This window comes from Neomonachus schauinslandi, chromosome 11 (assembly GCF_002201575.2).
Source record: "Neomonachus schauinslandi chromosome 11, ASM220157v2, whole genome shotgun sequence".
Classification (NCBI taxonomy): Eukaryota; Metazoa; Chordata; class Mammalia; order Carnivora; family Phocidae; genus Neomonachus; species Neomonachus schauinslandi.
In genome coordinates this window covers 13,409,476-13,436,615 of record NC_058413.1, presented here as the reverse complement: position 1 = coordinate 13,436,615, position 27,140 = coordinate 13,409,476, and the positions used below count along the sequence as shown (strand labels likewise).

Here is a 27,140-nt window from a genome sequence, read left to right as displayed (position 1 = left end):
GGATTGTTTGTTCTTTGGGTGTTGAGTTTGATAAGTTCTTTATAGATTTTGGATACTAGCCCTTTATCTGATATGTCATTTGCAAATATCTTCTCCCATTCTGTCAGCTGTCTTTTGGTTTTGTTGACTGTTTCTTTTGCTGTGCAAAAGCTTTTTATCTTGATGAAGTCCCAATAGTTCATTTTTGCTCTTGCTTCCCTTGCCTTTGGCAATGTTTCTAGGAAGAAGTTGCTGTGGCTGAGACCAATATCCCTGATAAACATGGATGCAAAAATTCTCACCAAAATACTAGCCAGTAGGATCCAAGAGTACATTAAAAGGATTATTCACCATGACCAAGTGGGATTTATCCCTGGGCTGAAAGGTTAGTTCAACATCTGCAAATCAATCAATATGATACAATACACTAATAAAAGAAAGAACAAGAACCATATGATTCTCTCAATAGATGCAGAAAAAGCTTTTGACAAAGTACAGCATCCTTTCTTGATCAAAACTCTTCAGAGTATAGGGATAGAGGATACATACCTCAATATCATAAAAGCCATCTATGAAAAACCCCCAGCAAATATCATTCTCAATGAGGAAAAACTGAGAGCTTTCCCCCTAAAGTCAGGAACACGGCAGGGATGTCCACTCTCACCACTGCTGTTCAACATAGTACTGGAAGTCCTAGCCACAGCAATCAGACAACAAAAAGAAATGAAAGGCAACCGAATCGGCAAAGAAGTCAAGCTCTCACTCTTTGCAAATGACATGATACTTTATGTGGAAAACCCAAAAGACTCCACCCCAAAATTTCTATAACTCTTACAGGAATTCAGTAAAGTGGAAGGATGTAAAATCAATGCACAGAAATCAGGGACATTCCTATACACCAACAACAAGCTTTTATTACTATTCTTATGAGCTATTCTTACTATTCTTGGCTAGGGACAGCAGAGAAGACTTAGAATGAAGGTAAATCCTCTCTTTCTAGGTTTCTCTGCTTTTCCCAATAGCCCAAACCTGGCTTTAACAACTTTCTCTGTGTGTGTGTGTGTGTGTATATATATGGACACACATATATATAGACACATATAGATAGATATCTAAATATATGTATGTATATTTAATTTACCTAATTTCTTCCTACCTTCTTGCATGGTGGCCACATCTTTCTCCCACCCTTTGCCAAAGGTGGAACAGTTTACATGTCTCATCTCCTCCTGGAGGAGCTTGTCTCCCCTTGTAATTCAGATTACTTGGATGTTTTCAAACTCTGCTCTTTGACAGAGTCATGACAAGTTTTAATTCTTAGATTATCTGGATTTTTTAAAACCTTATTTGCAGCTTTCTACAACCTGAAAAAAATACATTTATTTATTTATTTAAAATGTTAATTACAATGCAGTTAAAGTACAGTGTTATATTAATTTCAGGTATACAATACAGTGATGCAACAATTCCATATATTACTCAGTGCTTGTCAAGATAAGTGTACTCTTAATCCCTTCACCTATTTATACACCATTTTAAGTCCCATCCAGTGCTGTAATTTCAAATATCTCCTTTCTAGATAACAGCACATGTGTCAGTATAATATTTATTGGGATTCTAGTTCCACATCTTGAAAATGTAATGGAATCTCAGAATCAGCATAGATATAACTGATAAAACTGATCTCATTTCTTCCTTCCTTCCTTTTTTTTCTTCCTTCCTTCCTTCCTTCCTTCCTCAATCTCTCCCTTCTTCTCTGTCTCTTTTTATTCTTTTTATTTTGTCTTCATCTTATTTATCATCCATGCTCAAAACCTGACAATTCTATGTGTTTCAGTAAAAGGAATAAATTACCAAATCTAGTGGAAACCATTTTAAATGTATTCCTCACTTTCTCTTATTTCTGCCAGTGACTAAAAGAAGATTTTCAATACCCCATAAATTATAGTCTAGAAGCCAAATTATGCAGTTGGCAAAGTAAAAAAAAAAAAAATCAGTGTATTCTTTCATTCCATGTACCAATGTGCTTAAAGCAGGGACAAACTTTTTGGTTTCACTCAGTGCTAAAAATGTCCTTTATTTATGAACTAATTTCTCTTTATTTTTCATTGCCTCTTTTAATCTTTGTTCTTGAAACTGTAAGATTATAGGTACAGGAAACAAAATTTTGTGTGTGGGTCACTAGGTGTAATAGTGAGTGGTGCCACTCCCACTGCAAACTTTTGAATCCTGGACCTGTGAATCCTGGCTATGGGAGAAATAGCACCATGTATTAGATGTTCATTCAGAACATACATACCCTTTATTTAGATCTTTATTTTTAAAAATTTAAGAATAGAAAGACACTAATAAACTGAAACAAAATATTTTTATCATAACTTCTTCAACTGGAGACAATGTACCTCATTCTTAATTTGTTTCAATTTAATGTTTAGTGTGAAAAATATAACTAATAAACCAATTTTTACCAAACACTCTTTTCATCGCCTCTTTTACATCTTTGTTCCTTAAACTGTAGATGATGGGATTCAGCATGGGAATCACAACCATGTAAAATATCGACACTATCATGTCATGGTCCAGAGCATAGCTGGAACTTGGTCTCACATACATGAAGAGGACTGTACCATGAAAAATTGACACTCCAGTTAGGTGAGAACCACACGTGGAAAAGACTTTCCGCCTCCCCTCAGCAGAATGCATGTTCAGAATGGCCAACACAATGAAGCCATAGGAGATCAGGACTATCAGGATAGTGACTATCTCAATAGCTCCCACGAAGTAGAAGAGCAGCTGCTGGTTTGTGTGGGTGTCAGAACAAGAAATGGCAAGTAGTGGAGGGATGTCACAAAAGACATGCCTAATTTCATTGGATGCACAGAAGGATAAGCCGAACGTGGCCACTGTGTGTACAGAACCATCCAAAATGCCACCGACATAGGAAGCAACGATGAGTGGCACATAGACTCTGGGTGACATGCTCACGGAATAGAGGAGAGGGTTGTAGATTGCTACGTAACGATCATAAGCCATGGCAGCCAAGAGAAAGCTTTCTGTGGTCCCAAAAGTAACCAAGAGAAGCATCTGGGCTGCACATCCAAGGAATGAAATGACTTTATTCTTTGACATAAAATCTACTAGCATATTTGGGGTAATTACTGAGGAAAAGCAGGCATCCACAGATGATAACACACTCAGAAAATAGTACGTGGGATTGTGGAGCCGGGAATCCCTAAAGACCAATAAACCTAAAACCAAATTTTCCATCATAGTAAAGAGGTAGATTGCTAGAAACATGAAGAACAAGATTGTCTGCAGCTCAGGCTTATCTGTGAAGCCCTTCAGTACAAATATGGTGACTTCAGTGACATTCTTCATGCCGATACCTCATGGAAAAAATTTGAAGATATTAATAAAATTGTAATTCATACTAACATGATAAAAGTGAGCAGTTGTGCAACTCAGGGAAAGTGAACTCTGTCCTCATATTTATTTCATGGCAATGCGTAATTTCCCAGCAGCTGATCAGGAGACAATGACAAGATGGTGGGTCAAAGGTTAATGCCACTCACTGCAGAATTAAATGGAAGATTTGAGTTTTTATTCACTGGCTCAACTTATGTCATTTCTTTTTTTTTTTTTTAAAGATTTTATTTATTTATTTGAGAGAGAGAATGAGATAGAGAGAGCATGAGAGGGGGGAGGGTCAGAGAGAGAAGCAGACTCCCCGCTGAGCAGGGAGCCTGATGCCGGCCTCTATCCCAGGACTCCAGGATCATGACCTGAGCCGAAGGCAGTTGCTTAACCAACTGAGCCACCCAGGCGCCCGTCAACTTATGTCATTTCTAAAACTGTGAGGTCAAATGGTTAATTTACCACTAAATTCTATTAGCTATTTTCCTTTTAAATCACATTAAACCACAAATGGAACAGATAAATATGTTTTTCTTGTAACATACAAACACAAGATAGTGTATCAGTGAACACAACATTGGAATTCACACCAGAATTCTAAACCTTTCAGAAATTCTATAAAATTATTTGCTACACTCTACTCACCTACAGAATTATGGCAAGATTCAATCTTAGGTCTCCCTCAGAGAGCATGCACTTTTCACTTTTTTTCATTGCTTTTTATTATACTATGGCTTCATTCTGCAATTGACTTGCCTCCCCAGCATCCCCATTGAAATAAAACAAAACATGATTTTTTATGTATTTGAATATTTTTAAGTCATTAAGACTAGAGAAACATTATGAAATAAGGAGTAATCGGAAGTGGCTTCTACAATACATGTCTAGCAAAATAAACTTAAAAAAATTATTATTTTCCTTATTATATCAAAATATAAGCCCCCAGAGAGGTGAATAAGTCGAATGTTTTCTGGCCCTCTACTGATAAATTTTATCTTGTTTTACTTTGAACTGGTCTGTCTTCTGACCTGAGGGAAATGAACACATAAATCTATTAGGAGCCTTCTTATTACTTTTACAAACAGCAATTCATTATTTTTCATTACCTTTGTTTTATTCAAGGAAGCGTTGTTTTCCAGTTCTTAGACTCTGCATAAATCTAGTTTGTGACGAATACATTCTATTCACTTATAGAATAGGCAAGAAGGCTTTAGTATTGGGGATTTCATAGCATATTTAACTTTGTTGTTTTAGGTTTTACATCCTAAATATCCTGCAAATTATCTGAAAATTTCTCTTACCTACAGAACAGCAAAGGCAGGTTTAGGTACATTATGAATATGACTCATTTAGATTGCTTATATCTGCTTACTCACCTATTTATAAACCCCACAGGAGATGCCCCAACAGGAATATGCCCCAATTACCTTTGGTGCAAAATAACAACACAAGAATTTACTCAATAATGAAAAGTAAGAGGTCTGGAATAATGTATTACATGTTAATGTTTTATAAAATAAAGTTATTTTTTTTATTAACATATATTATTTGTTTCAGGGGTACAGGTCTGTGATTCATCACTCTTACACAATTCACAGCTCTCACCATAGTACCTACCTTCCCCAGTGTCCATCACCCAGTCACCCCATCCCTCCCACCCTCCTCCACTCCAGCAACCCTCAGTTTGTTTCCTGAGATTAAGAGTCTCTTATGGTTTGTCTCCCTCTCTGGTTTCATCTTGTTTCACTTTTCCCTCCCTTCACCTATGATCCTCTGTCTTGTTTCTCAAATTCCTTATATCAGTGAGATTATATGACACTTGTCTTTCTCTGATTGACTTATTTTGCTTAGCATAATACCCTCTAGTTCCATCCACGTTGTTGCAAATGGCAAGATTTCTTTTTTTTTTTTGATGGCTGCATAATATTCCATTGTATGTATGTACCACATCTTCTGTATCCATTCATCTGTTGATGGACATTTAGGCTCTTTCCTTAGTTTGGCTATTGTGGACATTGCTGCTATTAACATTGGGGTGCAGGTTCCCCTTTAGATCACTACATTTGTATCTTTGGGGTAAATACTCACTAGTGCAATTGCTGGGAATAGGGTAGCTCTATTTTCAACTTTTTGGGGAACCTCCATACTGTTTTCCAGAGTGGCTGCACCAGCTTGCATTCCCACCTACAGTGTAAGAGGGTTCCCCTTTCTCTGCATCCTCGCCAACATCTGTCGATTCCTGACCTGTTAATTTTAGCCATTCTGACTAGTGTGAGATGGTATCTCATTGAAGTTTTGATTTGTATTTCCCTGATGCTGAGTGATGTTGAGCACTTTTTCATGTGTCTGTTGGCCATTTGGATGTCTTCTTTGGAAAAATGTTTGTTCATGTCTTCTGCCCATTTCTTGATTGGATTGTTTGTTCTTTGGGTGTTGAGTTTGATAAGTTCTTTATGGATTTTGGATACTAGCCCTTTATCTGATAGGTCATTTGCAAATATCTTCTCCCATTCTGTCAGCTGTTTTTTGGTTTTGTTGACTGTTAACAGTCAATAAATAGTTATTTGATTCCTGATTTAAAATAATGCCTTAAAAGACATTAGGAGAAGGAAAGGAAAAATGAAGGGGGAGAATCGGAGGGGGAGATGAACCACGAGAGACTATGGACTCCGAGAAACAAACTGAGGGTTTTAGAGGGGAGGAGGGTGAGGGGATGGGTTAACCCGGTGATGGGTATTAAGGAGGGCACGTATTGCATGGAGCACTGGGTGTTATACAAAAACAATGAATCATGGAACACAACATCAAAAACTAATGATGTACTGTATGGTGACTAACATAATAAAATTAAATTAAATTTTGAAAAAGTTACTGCAAAAAAAAAAAATAATAATGCCTTAAAAATATGTATATGTTGACACTAGATAAGAAATCTTTAGATCTGAGACATACTTTTATATAATAACTCTGACACTTGATTAGAACTAATTTCTCTGAAAACCAATTTCCTCATTTTGGCAATATAAGGCATTTTATTAGAGTCAAACAAATGTATTACCCTTTTACTCTGTTCAAATTATAAAGTAGTGGCTTTAATGTATACATTTAAAAGTATATATTTTGAGCTTATTGGAAGATTATTATTCAAGGTAAAAAGAAAAGTCAAAAAAAATCCCATAGAAATGTGGAGGAGACATTAAAAGTTTAGATAATTTTGTGAATCCTAAATGGTAATCCAGCATTTATTCAGATTAAATAAAAATATCTATTGATCAGTTGAAAAACAGATATATACATATGCAATTCACACACATACACACACAAACACACGCATGCACACACGCACGCACACACCCCTAAGGTCAAAATAGAGACATTTAACATTTGTAGACCTATGTCTACTGGGAGGCCCAGTAGAATTTTTATTTTTCTTTAATTTTTCTTGGATAGTCATTGCTCTTACCCAGTCTTAATCAATGTTATGAAGGATCCATGAGAGACTGAAAAAAATCAAAGAAATGTGCAGCACATACTCCCTTTGAAAAGGACAGGGCTTCACCTAGAAGCAGAAAATGCTGAGATGCTTCTCAGTTGGGTAGGGCAAATACACTAGGAAGGAAAATTTCAAAAAGGGAGGTCTTCTGGAAGATGTAGGGCTCAAAAGGGACTGCTAGAGCAATGTGTAAGTCTAAAGCATAGAGTATCTTTAGAAGGCAACATCTGCTTAAACTCAAGAAATAGCAAGTAGAAAGTACTCTTTAAAGATTAGCTCTGGGACTTAAAGGAGCTGTACAAAAATATTTTAAGACCATCATAAAAACATGAGAGTGATTTTTTGAACACAAAACTGGAAAAGCTACTTTGATGTATCTCCAACTTCACAATGCCCATCATATTGACACACTGAAGGAATAAAATAATTACTACTGAACTCCATACAATTATATTTAAACTGCAAAAGGATAAAAATAACAAATAATGTTCAAAGGTTACCAAAATCAGAGCATCAAATAAGGCCATAAAAGAATCAAATGAACCATATAAAATACATCTTAAAGTAATATAAAACAAAAAAAATGATAAGAACTCAAGAAAATCAAATGTGTCAGAAATGAGACAATAAGACACCAGAAGGATGTGGAAATATGATACAAAAAACTCAGAATAATAAACCAGAAAGTGGAAATAAAACAAAAATTCAGTAAGACTAAGTGGTCGCTAATAGCATAATCAAGGAAAAAAAGAGAGAGATGAAGAAAAATCAATTCCAAGAAAGAAAGATAATTAAGACTTTGATAGAAAATGACAGACCTAAAAGTACTAAATTATAATTTTCAAAACAAAAGAAATGTGACTCATACAAACATAAATTTGACACATAACAAAAATGTATAACTGTCTCATTAATGGGTGTATAAGTAAAATGAGAGCTACAGAGTTTTTAAGTAACAAGAGTTTATGGCATTTATTAGAAAAGTTATGACAAAATATTTTGTTGCCTTTTTTATTTTACTGAAGAAAATTTACACGGAGAAAAGTACATGCATCTTTAGTGTACGGATTGATGAATTTGGGGGGGGGGCAGTGGGAGAGAGGGAATCTTAAGCAGACTCCACCCCCAGTGCAGAGCCAATCCAGGGCTTGATCTCAGGACACTGAGATCATGACCTGAGCCAAAATCAAGAGTCAGACACCTGAGTGTACCACCCAGGTGTCCCAGCTTGATGAAGTTTTAATTAAACATACCCCTGTAAACAAACCCAGGAAGTAGAACATGACCAGAACTGAAGGAGCCTCTCGTATTCTATCTTTCAGTCTCTATCTCCCCTGCAAAGATAACCATAGTAAGAAACAAAGGCTAATTTGTGTAATAGTTAGGTTTTTTTTAAAGTCAAGGTTATTGCTTTTAAATATAAACACAGAAAATCTACCACTTATATGTGCCAGTTACATGAATTTTAATAGACACATACAACTGTGTAACAACAATCATGTTATGGGTGATTGAAATATTCTATATTGTATAATTATAGAATTCCCCTGCTAATTTCTGCAAAAAATGCTTTTTTAGTTTTAACTAGGACTGCATTGAATATATAGATCAATTGGGATTGCATTTAATTAATAGATCCTTTATTTACAATTCAGTGGCCTATCAGTATCAGCTTTCTTTTCTTTCTTTCTCTTTCTTTCTTTCTTTCTCTTTCTTTCTTTCTTCCTTTCTTCCTTTCTTTCTTTCTTTCTTTCTTTCTTTCTTTCTTCCTTTCTTTCTTTCTTTCTTTCTTTCTTTCTTTCAATTCAAATTCCATGACCAACATTCCCTATTAATTTAGGCTCCCTAGGTGTTGAGCTTAGGCATCTATGTATTTTCAACAAATTTTTGAATAATTTATTTAAGTACATAGCCAGGAACTAGTTTATAGGTGAGTATATAAGGTTCCCAAGACAAGACAAGACCCTGATCAACACAGAAAGTTTGACCTTTATCTCTGTCAGATCTCTAATATTCTGTTTTATTACATGGAATATTAAAGTTATCTGCATACTGTCCCATCTCTGCTTTCAATAATTCCTGTTTATGTATTCATATCCTTTCTCCCTAGTATACTCTTAGTGAGCTTAAATATTCTCTCATGCCACTTAGAAGTATAACACTTTAAAAGTTAAATAAGTATAGTAATTTTTATTAAGTGATTATGAAGTTTGTCATACTTTAATTTGAGACAATTAAATAGGTTATATTCTCAGGAAGAAGTGGATTTTAGAGAATTTAAGTCATAAACCCCATGGCACATAGCTATTTAGTGTCAGAGCCCGGATTATGTCCTGTAGCATTAAATTTCTTTTCCAGCCTTATGCTTATTCTTTTTGCGCTAAGGATTATTTTATACCAGAGGCCAAAGTGCATTCATGTAATCATTTTATCATGCAGTTCATTGTTCCAGAACCATTTATTTACTATGGAAAAAAAAAACCACGAAATTATCTGACTTTTCTGTCCCAGAAAATAATTAGGATATTTTCTCCTTGGAGCATCCCTGTGGACTTCAAGAAGAGCTTAAGAACCTGGTATAAAAGTCCAAAGTGTTCATAACTGAGTGAGCAGTTCATTCCCACAGGTAAGAGGAAAGGATTTCTTATGACTTACACAATATTTCAGAAGTCATAACCTTGAATCTCCAACCAGTATCTATGTTTTAATATTTAAATCTGAGACAGAAATTTCTGGTTAATTTAGAGTTGAATTAAAATTGAATGAGGGAATTCCAGGGAACATAGCAGGGATAATAAAAAAGACTACTTACGTATTTAGGTCAATAGATTTGTACGTTAGACAATTTGATTTCATTTTCTTGATGAAAGATAATAGTTGGAATAAAGGTAGTAGAAATAAGGGATTATATTATGAATTTAGGAAAATTATTAAAGAGAAAATTAACTATCAACCAACCATTGGGTACATACCATTCTGGGATCATAGTATTTTTTGGTTTTGTTTTTGTTTTTTCAAATTGGAGGATATACATTGACTTTAAATTTGTTTTGCTAGTCAGCGACTTGATCAAGAAGCCACTTCAGTTTTGTTCTCTTTTTTTTTTAAATCATGGTATGCTTAAGCTTCATAGCTTTATAAAAGAATTCAAACACATGAGGATGTTATTTTGTATTGTTTCTAGGAGATAACGTTTCCAGAATTATGGCATATCACAATGAATTTGCAACATGGTCAAGAGGGCATAGCTTAAAGTATGGGACAGAGAAACCTGGTCTTACATCCTGGCTTTGCTACTAACTAACTGTATGACCTTGGGCAGGTTACGTGTTGGGCTGTTTCTTAGTTTTCTCATCTATAAAAGGATGCTAAATTATTTAGTTTCAGTTGCTGTGCAGATTATATAAGATAATGTACACAAAAGTTCTAACCCTTAGTATTATGTGGTTAATATCATGTGGTTGATGCTATCATAGCTTCCTTTCTCAAGCTTAGCATTTATAACATTGTTCTCATGGATTTCCCTATTTTATGTTTTCTAACTGCATTACAGGTGAAGAATTGACAATTTTAGCGTTCCATATTGGTCTATTTTGTTAACAGTGACAGTCCGTATTTTTGTCTATCTAGGTCCCATTTCTTAAACTGAAATTAGCTAGATATAAAGAAAATCAGTTTTCATTTCCTTAAATATTAGTTGGTGAAAGCCTGTTTGAAGAGCATTTTGGAAGAAGTAAACTCCATGTTTTTTGTCTTTCATCCCTCCAGTTCCCTAGAGTGAAGTAAATAATTTCTCTACATGATTTGGATTAAATTATCCACAAGCCACCTTCTTGCACTACAGATAAAATGAGAGAAATTAAAAACTATAAGAAAACTATTATGGGGGCGCCAGGGTGGCTCAGCCCTTAAGCATCTACCTTTGGCTCAGGTCATGATCCCAGGATCCTGGGATTGAGCCCCACATCGGGCTCCCTGCTCAGCAGGAAGCCTGCTTCTCCCTCTCACACTCCCCCTGTTTGTGTTCACTCTCTTGCTGTCTCTCTCTGTGTCAAATAAATAAATAAAATCTTTAAAAAAAAAGAAAATTATTATGGATAAAATCATCAGGGGGATGTAAGTAAACCTACTGTCATTTTATTGACATGCCCAAAGTACAATGCAATGACAGGGATGAATTTTTAAGGTGCCTGATACCACAGAATATTGGATGGTCAGAAAGGGCTACCCCATATGACAAGGTGAAATTAAATCTAACATCCCACATTGTACTCGTTTGGGAATATTTTAAAATTAAATAATTTCACATTGTTTTTCTCATTTAAATTCATCCCAATTTTGTGATATACATACAGTTGCTCCCATTTTAACAATTGTGCACACACACACACACACAAAAGGAATCTCACATGCATTGTACAAAATCTAGGGCTAGTACTCAGATATGTAATTTTTATTATACTACTTTCAAACTTTTTAATTCCCATATTCATTCATCTTTGAGGATTTTAAGATGATGGAATATGAAACCAGTGGGAGAAATTTAACAGAAACTAACTAGAAATTAATTTACTTATTGGCATAACTTTTAACATGACAAATTTAGCCAACAACTTAATAACATAATTTCTTTAATTTATTTATACAGGGTAATGCATTCACTTGAACCCAACTTCCAAGCCCATCACTGCCTATTCCTTCACTGCCAAGGATTTCAACATACCTTTCTAAGAAACAAACACAAGGATACATAGGGTGTATTCTATTAAAAAAAACAAAAAACCCTACCTTTAAAACCTATAAATAAACACCAAAATGCCAGGGTTGCCATCAGATTTAGATTTATACAGGATTCAGATGAAAAACATGACTGAAGTCAGCATGTTTATATTGATGGGCTTCACAGATGATTTTGAGGTGCGGGTCTTCCTATTTTTTCTATTTCTAGCAATCTATCTTTTTACTCTGATAGGAAATTTGGGACTGGTTATATTGGTCATTGGGGATTCTAGGCTCCACAACCCCATGTACTATTTTCTGAGCGTGTTATCATTCCTGGATGCCTGCTATTCTTCAGTTGTCACTCCAAAAATGTTAGTCAATTTCCTAGCAGAGGATAAAGGCATTTCCTATCTTGGATGTGCAGCCCAGATGCTTCTCTTGGTTACGTTTGGGACCACAGAAAGCTTTCTCTTGGCTGCCATGGCTTATGATCGTTACGTAGCAATCTACAACCCTCTCCTCTATTCCGTGAGCATGTCACCCAGAGTCTATGTGCCACTCATCGTTGCTTCCTATGTCGGTGGCATTTTGGATGGTTCTGTACACACAGTGGCCACGTTCGGCTTATCCTTCTGTGCATCCAATGAAATTAGGCATGTCTTTTGTGACATCCCTCCACTACTTGCCATTTCTTGTTCTGACACCCACACAAACCAGCAGCTGCTCTTCTACTTCGTGGGAGCTATTGAGATAGTCACTATCCTGATAGTCTTGATCTCCTATGGCTTCATTGTGTTGGCCATTCTGAACATGCATTCTGCTGAGGGGAGGCAGAAAGTCTTTTCCACGTGTGGTTCTCACCTAACTGGAGTGTCAATTTTTCATGGTACAGTCCTCTTCATGTATGTGAGACCAAGTTCCAGCTATGCTCTGGACCATGACATGATAGTGTCGATATTTTACACGGTTGTGATTCCCATGCTGAATCCCATCATCTACAGTTTAAGGAACAAATATGTAAAAGAGGCGATGAAAAGAGTGTTTGGTAAAAACTGGTTATGTCAATAAAGTATACTGTTCACGTTGACCACTAAATTAAGAAAAGTTAAGAATAATATTTATTGTCTTAATATTAAAATGATAGAGATTGTACTAGTTTGCTCAGACTGCCATAACAAAGTGTCACAGACTGGTAGTTTAACAACAGAAATTTATTTCTCACTGTTACAGAATCTACAAGTCTGAAGGTGAAGGCAGAGTGAATTTCTTCCGAGGCCTCTCTCCTTCACTTGCAGGTGGAAGTTTGTTTTTTTGGTTTTTTGGGTTTTTTTAGTGGCAGTCTTTTCTTTCTGTTTCTACGTGGTCATTCCTCTCTGTGCCTCTGTGTTCTGAATATATGTATATGTATATATATATGTGTGTGTGTATGTGGACATGTAGACACTTGTATATATTCATTATATAAAATATATTCACATATATGCACATATTTATTATATATAAATATATTTTTACATGCAGAGTCACATATGCATGTGATCGTTACTTTAAAATGTATAGTATTATTACCTTTCACCCTCATATGAGTCAAACTTGACAGTCTCCCATAGTTGCAATTCTTAATAACTTTATAATTATATCTGACTAGCTTGAGCAAATACCACCCAACTGATAGCAAAACTCCAGTTCACATAATCCAAATCCACTTCCCTAGAGTCCCTGGCATCTGTCTCCTGATAAAAGCATTCTGCTCTATCCTTAAATCTGTACATTGGCAGCAGGGGCCACAGATAATATATTTAAATCTCTGGTGTCATTACCACACTGCTTGTGAGGGTGATTCTCTCCCCTTTTTATTATTTCATTGAAAATGTGGACATTGAATCCATTTTTACTTCCTCACAAAATACAGACACTAGGCATTAGCATTTATCAAGATTATACTTAAACTCAAGAATGACAAAAGACAGGCACAATTCAGAGAGTAAGATACAGCTGGCTGGCAGAAGCTAAGCTAAACCCCAGCCCATCTTTGTGGGTTTTCCTGCTAACCCTCTACAGACTCAGCCTTGGCTCTGCTCTCTTTTGACCACTACCACTCTGTGATGCCCTTAAGATGCCACCACTCCTCAGTGCCCAGACCCAAGAACCAAGGTATAGAAAAGCATCCTGATTATCCTCAGGTTTAGTCCTGCTTCCAACAAACCTCATTTTCATTGCAAGGACATGTGTCCTTCAAAGTTAATTAATTATAAATGATTTTGGTTTTCCATTCCTCCCTCCTTCCTTTCTTTATCACCATTACTGTTTTTTTGAAGATTTCATTTATTTATTTGAGAGACAGAGACAGAGATAGCAAGAGAGAACACAAGTGGGAAAGAGAGGGAGAAGCAGGCTCTCTGCTGAGCAGGGAGCCCAAGATGGGGCTCAATCCCAGAATCATGGGATCACGACCTGAGCCGAACGCAGGTGCTAAACCGACTGAGCCCCCCCAGACACCCCTAACATTATTATTTTTTTTGTGTTAAATCTCTTTGGTTCCAATAGGATGATCTCCTTAGGAACATAGAGCACAATGTAAGGATATTTCCCTAAAGTGGGATTGTTAAGTTTAAATAACATCTTAACCATACAAATATAGATAATCTCTTACAACATTATATACTCCACCACCCCCATTTTTCTTCATTTCTTTTCTTCTATTTGGAAGGTTCTCCCGGCTGCCATTCATATGACTCCTTTTTTAAAAATGTCTTTGCTTAGTGAGGATTTCATTGATTACATTATGATAATTATAATTTACTTCCATTGACTATCCTCATATTCTTTCTTTCTTGAATATAACAACTGCACTTGTCACTGATTCATATAATATGTACTTAATTTATATTTGATTTATTGTCAAATAAATCAAATATATTTCAGACACATATATTTGGAATATTGCCTGATACATATTGTTGCTCAGTAAATATTCCCTAAATGAATAAATATTTTACATAAGAAATGGTCAAAAACATTTTTTAATTCAATGAAAGGATGCATGTGAAACAAGACAGAATGTTTTATTTAAATATTAGTTACTGTTTTAAATTTTCTAGTTCATTTTTTTCCTTTAAAATAGGTTCCTCAAAATGTTAAAAATAGAACTCCTATGACCCAGCAATTGTACTACTAGATATTTAGCCAAAGATTCAAAGGGGCATATGTACCCTGATGTTTATAGCAGCATTATCAGTAGTAACCCAACTATAGAAAAAGCCCAAATCTCCATCGACTGATCAATGGATAAAGAAGATGCAGAAACATAATGGAATATTACTCAGCCATCAAAAAGAATGAAATCTTGCCATTTGTAACAACACAAATGGAGCTAGAGTGTATTATGCTAAGTGAAATAAGTCAGTCAGAGAAAGACAGATAACCCTATGATTTCACTCAAATGTGGAATTTAAGAAACAAAGTAGATAAACATGAAGGAAAGACAAGAGAGAGAGAGAGGGAAGTAAACCATAAGGGACTCTAACTATAGAAAACAAACTCAGGGGTGATGGAGGGAGGTGGGTGGGGGATGGGCTAGATGGGGGATGGGTATTAAGGAGGGCACTTGTTGTGATGAGCACTGGGTGTTATATGTAAGTTATGAATCACTAAATTCTACTCCTAAAACTAATTTTACATATATATTAACTAACTAGAATTTAAATAAAAACTTGAAAAGAAAAAAAGAAATACAATATTTCCTCTTTTTATTGGTCTACTTTGCTATTCTTTCCTAGCTTTCTCATTTTGGTACAATTTTCCAATGAATCATGTGTCAGTGGAATCACACATATTTTAGTACTTCATATTTTCATTATCAATATTTCTGATTTTTCCCATTTTTTTTTTACTTAGGAGTAGTTTAGTAGCATCTAAAAATGTTTAAATGGAATAGTTTGAGAGTTTTCTTAAATTTGTTAGTCATTTCCAAATAGAATGCAATTTTTAAAAATTTTCTTTATTCAGATCTTTCTTTTCACTAGTATATGGAAGTTTTCATAAAGCTGCCTCTATGCTTGTAAAAAGAGAAAATCGTCAATTCAAAGCTTTGTACATATGTACCTACAAAAACAATCTTACTGAGTGTTTAGTTTAAGCCTTTATGTCCTAGTTAATGTTTTCTTAATTGAAAATATTTAATACAGGTGTATCAAGTTTCCTAGAGTTAGCAGGCTTCTTTCCATTTCTCTCTTTGCATCTCCTGTATGAGAACTTTTCTGTTTGGGATATGTGTTGCTACATTTCTATTTGCATAAATAACATTCACTCTGGAGTGGCAGAGCCCGAGTGGAGGCACCCACCTCACTCTAGGTTACCCCTAGGACGGCAGACTCAAAGCAGCAGTTAGAGTAGTCTTACTCATTTACAAGCATGGCCATGGCAAGTTGATCATGGTATTCTAGAAGTGAAATAGATGAGAAATACTACATTCTGACTTGATCCTTATAGCAGAAAAGTTCTAGGTTAAGTGAACAAAAGTCTAACTTGAATCACAAAAACAGAGTCATTGTCCCTCAATCAATTTATGGACTGAGGCAGCTTAGAGTCCTAGAACCCCTTTAATGAAGGGACCAGTTACCCTTGAGGGAGGACCCAGGGATACTACCAAGAATTTAAACTATTAATCTTTCTCCAAGTCTTCCCCAGAGGGACTTTGGACCTTTACCTGGGTAACTGTGCATTGGTGAAAAGGAAATAACCAGATCTTTGAGAACTACTGGGCACAAGTTCTGAGCTGATGATGATTCCAGAAGACCCAAAACACTGTTGTGTGTTTGTGGCCCAACAGTCAAGGTAGTGGCTGGTGGAAGTCAGGTGGTCAGTGGAGTTTTACTCCCGGCCCATCTTGCAGTGAATCCTGTATGCCCTGCACCATCCTGTGGTTAATTCTCCAGTTCCAGAATGTCTACTTGGAATAGAACAACTCAGTCCCTGGCAGAATCCCCACACTGCTTCCCTGACCTGTGGAGTAAGGGTCATCATGATGGAAAAATCCCAAGTGGGAGCAATTATAACTGCCTCTACCAAGAAAAATAGTAAACCAGAATCAATACTGCATTTTGAAGGGTAATGAGAGATTAGTTCCACCATCAAAGACTTGAAGGATACAGGAGTCAGTGACAGCAAGGAAGAAGGTTTGTGTGGGGTCAGTAACATAGACCTCCATTCACAAAGGCTGACTTGTCTGAACCCATTGCTGAGCACCCAACCTGCCAAGAACAGAGACCAATACTTAGGCCCCAGTTTGGCACCATTACCTGGTGTGATCAGCCAGCCACCTCATGGCAGGTTGTTTATACTGTACCACTTCCACCATTATAGGGCAATGTTTTGGGCCTGGTTATATTGGTCCTTGGAGATTCCTAGCTTCACCACCCCATGTATTATTTTCTGAATGTTTTATCATTCTTAGATGCCAGTTATTCCTCAGTTGTTACTCCAAAAATGCTGATCAATTTCCTAGAAGAGAATAAAGCCATTTTCCATCTTGGATGTGCAGCCCAGATGCTTCTCTTGGTTACTTTTGGGACCACAGAAAGCTTTCTCTTGGCTGCCATGGCTTATGATTGCTACGTAGCAATCTACAACCCTCTCCTCTATTCCGTGAGCATGTCACTCAGAGTCTATGTGCCACTCATTGTTGCTTCCTACAATGGTGGCATTTTTCATGCTTCTGTATACACAGTGGCCACGTTTGGCTTATCCTTCTGTGCACCCAATGAAATTAGACATGTCTTTTGTGACATCCCTCCACTACTTGCCATTTCTTGTTCTGACATTTACACAAACCATATATATATATACACACACATATAATGCATATATGTATAATACATATTGTGTATATATGATGTATATGTAATGTGCATATAAATTATATATACATATATTTATATAATTAACCAGTTGTTGCTTTTGTCTTTCCTGAGCCTAAATACACTATCAGTAAATGTTGCTATCTAATACTTACCACTATAACTTTTGGAGTTTCAGAATGGATCTTATCATTTCTATGATTGGGCAGTAATAAGGAAAGATTTTGATAATGGGATAAAAATATATAGTGTTGGGCCAAATAGTGAAAAAGTCATAGCCATAAGCCTAGATGGATCTTACTCTGAAGGCACAGGAGAGCAAATGAAATAAGTTTAAGGAGGTCTTGCACAGGGACTTAGGATGGAGAAGTAACCTCATAGTGAGTGTGAAAGACTTCCTATACACAGTGTGATGATACACTAATCCATAGAATCCTAAGTGCATAAGCTATAGTAGTAGTGAGTGAAAATTCCACAATGACTGACAACAGCAATACATTTGTATCAACAAATATTTAGTATGAACCAATCTGAACACAGTAAAAGTATATAGATTATACAAATGATCTATATTTGTAAAATGCTGTGTTGGGAGGGCTGATAAATGCTTTATTTGGAAATATTCTAGGATATACAGACAGTATTATTCATTAAAACCAAGACATTTTCCTTAGTTTCTGAGCATAGAGACATAAATTGATATGCAACATTCTTTGCAGATTTACTCAAAGCTAATAATGTGTTTTACTTAGGAACCAATTTCTCACAAACAGTTTCTTCATCGCCTCTTTTACATCTTTGTTCCTCAAACTGTAGATGATGGGATTCAGCATGGGAATCACAACCGTGTAAAATATCGACACTATCATGTCATGGTCCAGAGCATAGCTGGAACTTGGTCTCACATACATGAAGAGGACTGTACCATGAAAAATTGACACTCCAGTTAGGTGAGAACCACACGTGGAAAAGACTTTCTGCCTCCCCTCAGCAGAATGCATGTTCAGAATGGCCAACACAATGAAGCCATAGGAGATCAAGACTATCAGGATAGTGACTATCTCAATAGCTCCCACGAAGTAGAAGAGCAGCTGCTGGTTTGTGTGGGTGTCAGAACAAGAAATGGCAAGTAGTGGAGGGATGTCACAAAAGACATGCCTAATTTCATTGGATGCACAGAAGGATAAGCCGAACGTGGCCACTGTGTGTACAGAACCATCCAAAATGCCACCGACATAGGAAGCAACGATGAGTGGCACATAGACTCTGGGTGACATGCTCACGGAATAGAGGAGAGGGTTGTAGATTGCTACGTAACGATCATAAGCCATGGCAGCCAAGAGAAAGCTTTCTGTGGTCCCAAACGTAACCAAGAGAAACATCTGGGCTGCACATCCAAGATAGGAAATGCCTTTATCCTCTGCTAGGAAATTGACTAACATTTTTGGAGTGACAACTGAAGAATAGCAGGCATCCAGGAATGATAACACGCTCAGAAAATAGTACATGGGGTTGTGGAGCCTAGAATCCCCAATGACCAATATAACCAGTCCCAAATTTCCTATCAGAGTAAAAAGATAGATTGCTAGAAATAGAAAAAATAGGAAGACCTGCACCTCAAAATCATCTGTGAAGCCCATCAATATAAACATGCTGACTTCAGTCATGTTTTTCATCTGAATCCTGTATAAATCTAAATCTGATGGCAACTCTGGCATTTCACTTTTTATTTATAGGTGCTAAAGGCAATATCTTGTGAAAATAGAGCCTACACAATTATATCCTCATATTTGTTTCTTAGCAAGGTATAATGATGTCCTTGGCACTGATAAAATAAGCAGCCATAAAGATGTTGGTCCCAAGGGGTTGCATTTTGCTGTTAAATAAAAGGAAGAAATGATTTTATTCAGTCATTGACTACATTTATCAAGTTAAAAATATTCTGTTGATTTAAATAGTTTATTGTCTAAATCATTTTCTATTCAATTATTTATTGTCTTTTTGCATATCATGTAATCTTAAAATTCACAATGATGAATAAACATAGGAATATTTGAATCTTAAAATATTATAGTGGAAAGTACACATCTGAATACTAGTTCTGGACTTGCTACAATGTGCATGAAAGTCCTTTCTTTAATCTTTGCAACTGTTAAAAATGGGAACAAGTACACTTCTATCACAAGCTTGTGTTGAATTTATTTATTTTTTTTAAAGATTATTTATTTATTTATTTGACAGAGAGATAGAGAGAGAGCACAAATAGGCAGAGCGGCAGATGGAGAGGTAGAATCAGGTTCTCCTCTAAGCAGGGACCCCGACTCTGCTCTCGATCCCAGGACCCTGGGATCATGACCTGAGCTGAAGGCAGCCACTTAATCAACTGAGCCACCCAGGCACCCCACTTGTGTTGAATTTAAATGAGAAATACTAGGGGCGACTATGTGGCTCTGTCCTTTGAGCATTCAACTCTTGGCTTTGGCTCAGGTCATGATCTCCTGGGTAGTGGGATGGAGCCCTGCATGGGGCTCTGTGATCAGTGGGGAGTCTGCTTGAAGATTCTCTCCTTCTGCCCCTCCCCCACTTGCACGCATAAACACACACACACACACTCTAAAATAAATAAATCTTTAAAAAAATAAATGAGAAATACTATGGAAATTATTTAATTTTAACATATTTCCAGATGACTAGTAAATGGGATAAGTTAGACATCTCAATTTATCAAACAAGCCTGCCTTTTCCACCAAAACCATTTACATCATTTTTTCTGGCCATTATCCTGTTCCATTAGTTTCCATCTACAGCAGTGGTGAACAGAATAGCAGAGAATATTCTGGAGAGAGATGCACCTTATTTGCAAATATAAACAATGTAATGTCTTTTTCTTCAGATTTTTTTCTTTTTCCTTAAAATACGTATCATTAAGTTGTTCATTTTGGCCACTGCAGCCTATCATACTGTTTTTTTTTTTAATTTTATCTTAATGACAATGTGAGATGATTTTCAATTTATGTGATTATTCCTACAAAATCCTTGAATTTTTTTTTAGATACATTTCTCTCAAATAGAAATCCTGGACATTGTTTAAAAATATATTATAGCTGCTTATGGAGTTTCTTAATAGAAATTTCACAGTTTCTAAAATAACTGTGAAATTAACGTCACCTGATAGTAGATAATAAAATTGTTCCTGGAGTTTTTGCTGAGAGAAAAATCACTATATTTGCCTCAAAATAATTTCTGTTTTTTTGTTTTGTTTTGTTTTCTTGATGTCATCATACTGTTTCTCATTAAGTGGAGTGTGAATAAAGGAAACTTAAAAAATGTTAAAGAAACACCTGTATCTGGGCTGAAATCTCAGTTATTGAAACACTATTAATTACTGGATCCATCATATTTAGGGGGCAGATTTCAGCATGTTGAGTTTTGTTTTTCCTTTGGCATTTTATAACCAACAAGTGTTTAAAAAGGGTTAAAAAAATTCACCGTATATAAGGCCAGGCTGAATTTACTCACAAATGATTTATATTCATGACATGAAACATGCTACAGTTTTGTTATATTGAGACACTCACACATCAGTAGATAATAAATAAATAAGGCTACTGTTAAAAAAAAAAAAGAAAACCATATGTCTTTATTTTCCCAGAAATGTTCAGAGATTCCTGTGGAAGACATTTCTTATGTATAGAGTAGTTTCATAAATGTGAGTCTACAAAACCCAAAAATGCCCATTTGATCTATAGGAAAACTGATAGTAAAAAAATACAAAATACAATTCTGTTAAAATCTGATTTTTTTATAAATCCAGATAGCTTACATAACTCTCAGGAGAACACACACACATACCTCAAAATAATGTATAGTTAAGTTTGAATTGTTATATTAGTAAAGTAGTTTATAAAGACATCAATGAATAATATAAGTATGATTAACGCATTTTGGGGTATCACCAAAAACAGATGGCTGTTTAAAATTTCCTATTCTCTCTCTTTCTTTCCCAGCCTTTTCTTCTCTTATGTCTCCCTTTCTCTCAAATCCATGGAATACATACAAAAATATTTACTAAAGAGATTCAGATACAAAACAGGAATTAAGCAGATAAGAATAAGTACAGTAAAAACAAAACATGCAAGCAAAATTTGAAAAATATACCAATAGGCAGTATGCTAAAGGTATCCATCACAAAACACATGTTGACTGATACACACAGGAGAAGGGTCAGTGACATAACAATTCTAACCTTTATGTAACTAATGAGCCTAAGATAAGACATTTGTAGAAGATTAAGAACATTATATTTGGACTCTAAAACCTCATATTACAAGGGCATCTGGGTGGCTCAGTCAGTTAAGTGTCCGACTCTACTTAGGCTCAGGTCATGATCTCAGGACCCTGAGCCCATCAGGTTCCAAACTCACCATGGAGTCTGCTTGTCCCCATCTGTCTTTGCTCCACCCCTCTCCCTTCAAAGTAATTAATTAAATTTTAAAAAAAAACAATGGGGCAACATTTTTTTAAAAATTAATAAAACCTCATATTACAATCTCAGATTTAGCACCTGGTGACAATGTGAACTTGGAAAAGTTACTTCTCCTTGTAACTCCAAAGAATAACTAAGATTGACCCAAATTTTCAGGAATACCTTGTTCAACTACATCTGCAATGATATGATTGCAGAGTGTTTATTTATCTGATCATTAAAATATTTTGTATTAGCTTGAAGTGTTAATTATATGTGAAAATGCATACACATGAAATATGGCCTCCAAATTTTATTTAGTTCCCCATAAAATGAATAAAGATTATAAAATCAATTTTTAAAAATAAAAGCATTTTGCAATTAATGGGTCCCAAACAGAATCAAAGTACTTCTTTAAGTTATACATATATTTGTTACATGATACTAAATATATATTAAAATACTGTTCTATTGAAATTAAACCCAGTGAATCCCAATATTCTGTGCCATAAGAAATTTTAAAATCCATTTCTGTCACTACATTCTGCTTGTGGGCATGCCATTAAAATAATAGTATGTTTACTCAAATTCTTCTTATACACTTGTCACTATGATATTCTAGTAATCCTTGATGTCTCTGCTCTTGCTTGCAGAATAAGAAAGTGGTCTATGAATGAAGGTATGTTTTATTCCAAATCATGTCTCATTAGAGCATTTACCTATTTCACTATAGGAAACTGGGGTCATGATAGAGAAAAAGTATGAGCTGTAGCTACTGCATCCAAACTGCTTTTCAAACAGGCATTTCTATTAACAGATATTTAAGAAAATTAAAACTGGTCATGTTTATGTCTTACTATTTCACTTTTGTAGAGGCTAGCAAGACAAAAAAATAGATCCTAAATTCTTAACAAAACATGATCAATCTGGAAGACTAAAATAAAATCAGTTCCCCAGCGCTCATGGTCAAAAAATATAAAGTAGCAAACACCCATGGAAACAGTATTACAAACACTCAGCTCAGTAAGAAGGAAGGCTCTGATTGTAGCTACCATACATCATTAACTGGATACTAGGAGTTAGGAATTTTGTGCACATTTTCTAATATAATCTACATAACAATCTACAAACTAAATAATTCAGTGTCATTTTATAGATGAGAAAATTGCCTATATAGACATATAACTTGACCAAAGTCATAATTTCTAAGAGATTCAGGATGCACGCCTAGATTTCTCTGATTCAGACTCTACACTATTTCCACTTGACCATATTACAAACCCATTGTGAGATGCCATAATTCTGGAAATGTTATCACATAGAATCAATGAGATGGCATCCTTGCACATTGGAATTTTTTTTTAAGCAATTAAGCTTGAATGGACCATGAAAAAGAAACCACTAAATTTGCTTCTAGATTAGCTCACAAATAAAATAAATTTAAAATTTGTTTGTATCCTTCCATCAGAAAAAAAATATTGATTTCAAAGTTGTATATACATAATAGCTGGTTAATATTTTTTCTCCATTTAATACTTTTTTTAACTTTAAATATAGCTCCTTAATTTTACTCTCTCTAAATTGACCGTAATGTTTCACCAAGAACATGAAAGCAAATTTCTAATTTACACTTCTAATGACCAAAATATTGGGAAACCTTTTCTACTTTCCCTGCTGTATTCCCTGAAAGGCAAGTGATCAATTGTTAACATAACTTTGAATTAACTAATTAACTAGAATCTTCTCTCTTAAATACAAATATTAAGGCATACATTCTACTTTCAAATTCATATGTCCAGTTACTAAAATATTTTGTAAGTCACAAGAAACCTTTCCTCTCACCTGTGGAAATGAACTATCCACTAAGGTACACTATGTATAATGCATTTAGATTCTTATACCATCTCGAGTTCTTAAAGGTCACAGTGATGCCCCAGGAGGAAAATGCACTAATTCTTTTCTGGGACAGAAAAGTATGAAGATGATTTTTTTTTCATTGTAAACAAGTGAGTGGTTCTGGATAATGAACTACATGATGAAAATGATTACATAAATGCACTTTGGCCTCTGGTTTGAAATGATTCCTCAGTGGAAAAGAAAGCTAATGAAATAGGACATAGTCTTGGCTCTGAAACTAAATAGCTGTATGTCACAAGGTTGATGACTTAAATTCTCTGAAATCCAGTTTCCTCCTCCTGGAAATATAACCTGTTTACTTCCCTAAAAATCCTATAAACATCTGGGCGCCTGGCTGGCTCAGTTTGTGGAACCTGCGACTCCTGATCTCAGGACTGTGGGTTTGAGCCCCACGTTGGGTGTAGAGATTACTTAAAAAAACTAAAAAAACATATAAACATGAACATAATGAAATAATATGACAGCAGAACCTATGGCAGACTTCATAATCATTTAATAAAGATTACTATATTTAAAAAAAATTTTTTTTAAGATTTTATTTATTTATTTGACAGAGAGAGAATGAGAGAGCACATGAGAGGGGGGAGGGTCAGAGGGAGAAGCAGACTCCCTGCCGAGCAGAGAGCCCGATGCGGGACTCGATCCAGGGACTCCAGGATCATGACCTGAGCCGAAGGCAGTCGCTCAACCAACTGAGCCACCCAGGCGCCCCAAGATTACTATATTTTTTAATAAATTTTAAAATACTATACTTCCAAGTGGTCTGAGAAACAGATTTAAGTTCATTGAGAGTTAAATAAGAAAGATAAGACATGAATATAGGATTAGGAATTATTGACAAGGGAGATGGGGCAGTATACAGAAAATGGTAATATTCTATGTAAGAGAAAAATGCCAGAGATAAAGGTCAAACATTTTAGGTTGTATAGGATTTGGTCTTGAATTTGAGATCTTATATATTAATATAGACTACTAACTATGTACATAAGAAACTCTTAGAAAAATTGTGGAAAATATATGTATGCCTAGATGCCACACTCAAGAGATTGTAAGTTATAGACAGGGAATGCTATTTATGGAATTATATATATAATTCTTTTATATATAATTATATATATAATTACTTTTAAAAATTATATATATAATTCCATAAATAGCATTCCCTGTCTATAACTTACAATTATATATATATATATATATATATATATATATATATATATATATATATGTAAAGATGATGCTGGCTCAACTGTGAAAAATTGATCTATTAATTAAATGCAATGCTATGGGCCCAATGCTAAATTGATCTATGGATTCAATACAACTCCAATTAAAATTAAACAAGTATTTTTGCAGGAATTGACACCCTGATTCTATAATTTATTTAAAAAAGGAGGGGTACCTGGGTAGCTCAGTCAGTTAAGTGTCTAACTCTTGATTTTTGCTCAGATTATAATCTCAGGGGTCATGGGATGGAGCCCCCCATCAGGCTCTGTGCTCAGAGAGGAGTCTGACTGGGATTCTCTCTCTCTGCCCCTCCCCCCACTTGGGAGCATGTTCTATAAATAAATAAATAAATAAATAAATAAAATATTTTTAAAAGAATTTTGAAAAGAAGAATAAAATTGGAATATTCACACACATCAAGCTAAATAATCAGAGATATTGAAAAGACAGCTACGTCAATGGAACAGAACAGTGTCAAGAAATGGATTCGCCTATATATGCTCAATTGATTTTTGTCAAAATTGCTAAGAAAAAATCTATGGAGCAAGGATAGTATTTTTTTAAATGGTGTTTAATTTGTAGAATAGCCTTATGCCACAAAAAAAGAAACATTGACTCATTGTTTGCACCATATAGAAAACTTTTCTCAAAATGAATCTTACACCTTTATTAATCCTTTGCTACATTTCTAGAGAAATCTTGGGCATCTGTGCAACCATGGGTTAGTCACAGACTTTTAGATAAATCTCAAAATACATGAACTATGGGAGAAAAAAGTGATAATTTGTATTTCATCACAATTAAAATCTTCTGCTCTGCGAAAAACATTGTTGAAGAAATAAACCGCAGACTTATACAAAATGTTTGCTCAACAGTTACCCAATAAAGACTATGTTTCCAGAATATATGAAAAATTCTGAAACAAAACAAAGCAAAAACAACAAGAACATCAAAAGGGCAATATATTTAAACAAACATTCACCACAGAAGACACACAGACGGTAACTAAGCCCGTGAAAAAGTTAAACACCATTTGATGTTAGGGACAGAAATGCCATTTAACACAATAATGTGGTCTTATAGGGTGCCTGGGTGGCTCAGACGGTTAAGCATCTGCCTTCGGCTCAGGTCATGATCCCAGGGTCCTGGGATCGAGTCCCGCATCGGGCTCCCTGCTCCTTGGGAGCCTGCTTCTCCCTCTGCTTCTCTCTCTCTCTCTCTGTCTCTCATGAATAAATAAATAAAATCTTAAAAAAAAATTAAAAAAATAATGTGGTCTTATAATATATACCTACCAGAATGAGTCAAGTTTAAAAGTATAATAATAACTGATACTATTATCATGTGTTTGGATGTCAGAAAGTAATATTTTTTAGCCAATCACTGAGGTTTTAATGTGATTTAATATGACAACAGCTAGGAACACCAGGGTGGCTCAGAGTTGGTACAGGATGACTTTTTGATCTCCTAATTGTGGGTTCAAGCCCCCTTTTGGGCATGGAGATTACTTTTAAAAATGTATGAAAATAGCTAATAGAATGTACTTACTATTATATTTTACTAAATTATTCTTGATTTATGTTTTTTTATTTCTGGTTAATTTCTGTGTTCTCTTGTTTTTAAATCTTTCCAATATCTAGCCTTCTCATTTGTAGTATATTAATATATTTTATTTTGATAAAACTTTATTATTTTAAAGTTTGTTTAACATTATTCTAAGATATTAAATTACCTTATTAGTTTGCTTGTTCTACAACCCTACTTTATTATCTGATTTTAGTAACTTTGGAACACTTCCCAAGTTATTCCTTCATACTACAGTTGGCCCTTGAACAACATAGGTTTGAATTATGCGGGTCCACTCATGCTTGGATTTCTTTCGATAAATACAGTACAGTACTTTAAAGGTATTTTATCTTCTTTATGATTTTATTAATTACATTTTTTGTTTTTCTAGCTTACTTTCTTGTAAGAATACATATAACACAAAATATGTGTTAATCAACTGTTTATATTATCAATAAGGCTTCTGGTCAACAGTACGCTATTAGTAGTTAAGTTTGGG

At 35.1% G+C, this 27,140-nt stretch overlaps 3 protein-coding genes and 1 pseudogene across 3 annotated transcripts; 2 read left to right on the top strand and 2 right to left on the bottom strand.

Annotated features, from left to right (window-relative positions):
- Nucleotides 1-2,403: 2,403 nt before the first annotated feature.
- LOC110576121 (olfactory receptor 5T2-like) lies at nt 2,404-3,408 on the bottom strand. Its single transcript, XM_021685207.1, has one exon. The coding sequence runs from the start codon at nt 3,355-3,357 to the stop codon at nt 2,404-2,406; it is 954 nt and encodes a 317-aa protein (XP_021540882.1). The 5' UTR covers nt 3,358-3,408.
- Nucleotides 3,409-11,686: 8,278 nt separating this feature from the next.
- On the top strand, nt 11,687-12,676 carry LOC123326208 (olfactory receptor 5T1-like). The gene has a single exon (XM_044919566.1). The coding sequence runs from the start codon at nt 11,702-11,704 to the stop codon at nt 12,674-12,676; it is 975 nt and encodes a 324-aa protein (XP_044775501.1). The 5' UTR covers nt 11,687-11,701.
- Nucleotides 12,677-13,564: 888 nt separating this feature from the next.
- Nucleotides 13,565-17,449, top strand: LOC123326207 (annotated as a pseudogene).
- A 748-nt stretch (nt 17,450-18,197) lies between these two features.
- LOC123326205 (olfactory receptor 5T1-like) lies at nt 18,198-19,232 on the bottom strand. The gene has a single exon (XM_044919560.1). It carries the CDS (start codon nt 19,182-19,184, stop codon nt 18,198-18,200), a length of 987 nt encoding a protein of 328 aa, XP_044775495.1. The 5' UTR covers nt 19,185-19,232.
- Between the last annotated feature and the right edge of the window lie 7,908 nt (nt 19,233-27,140).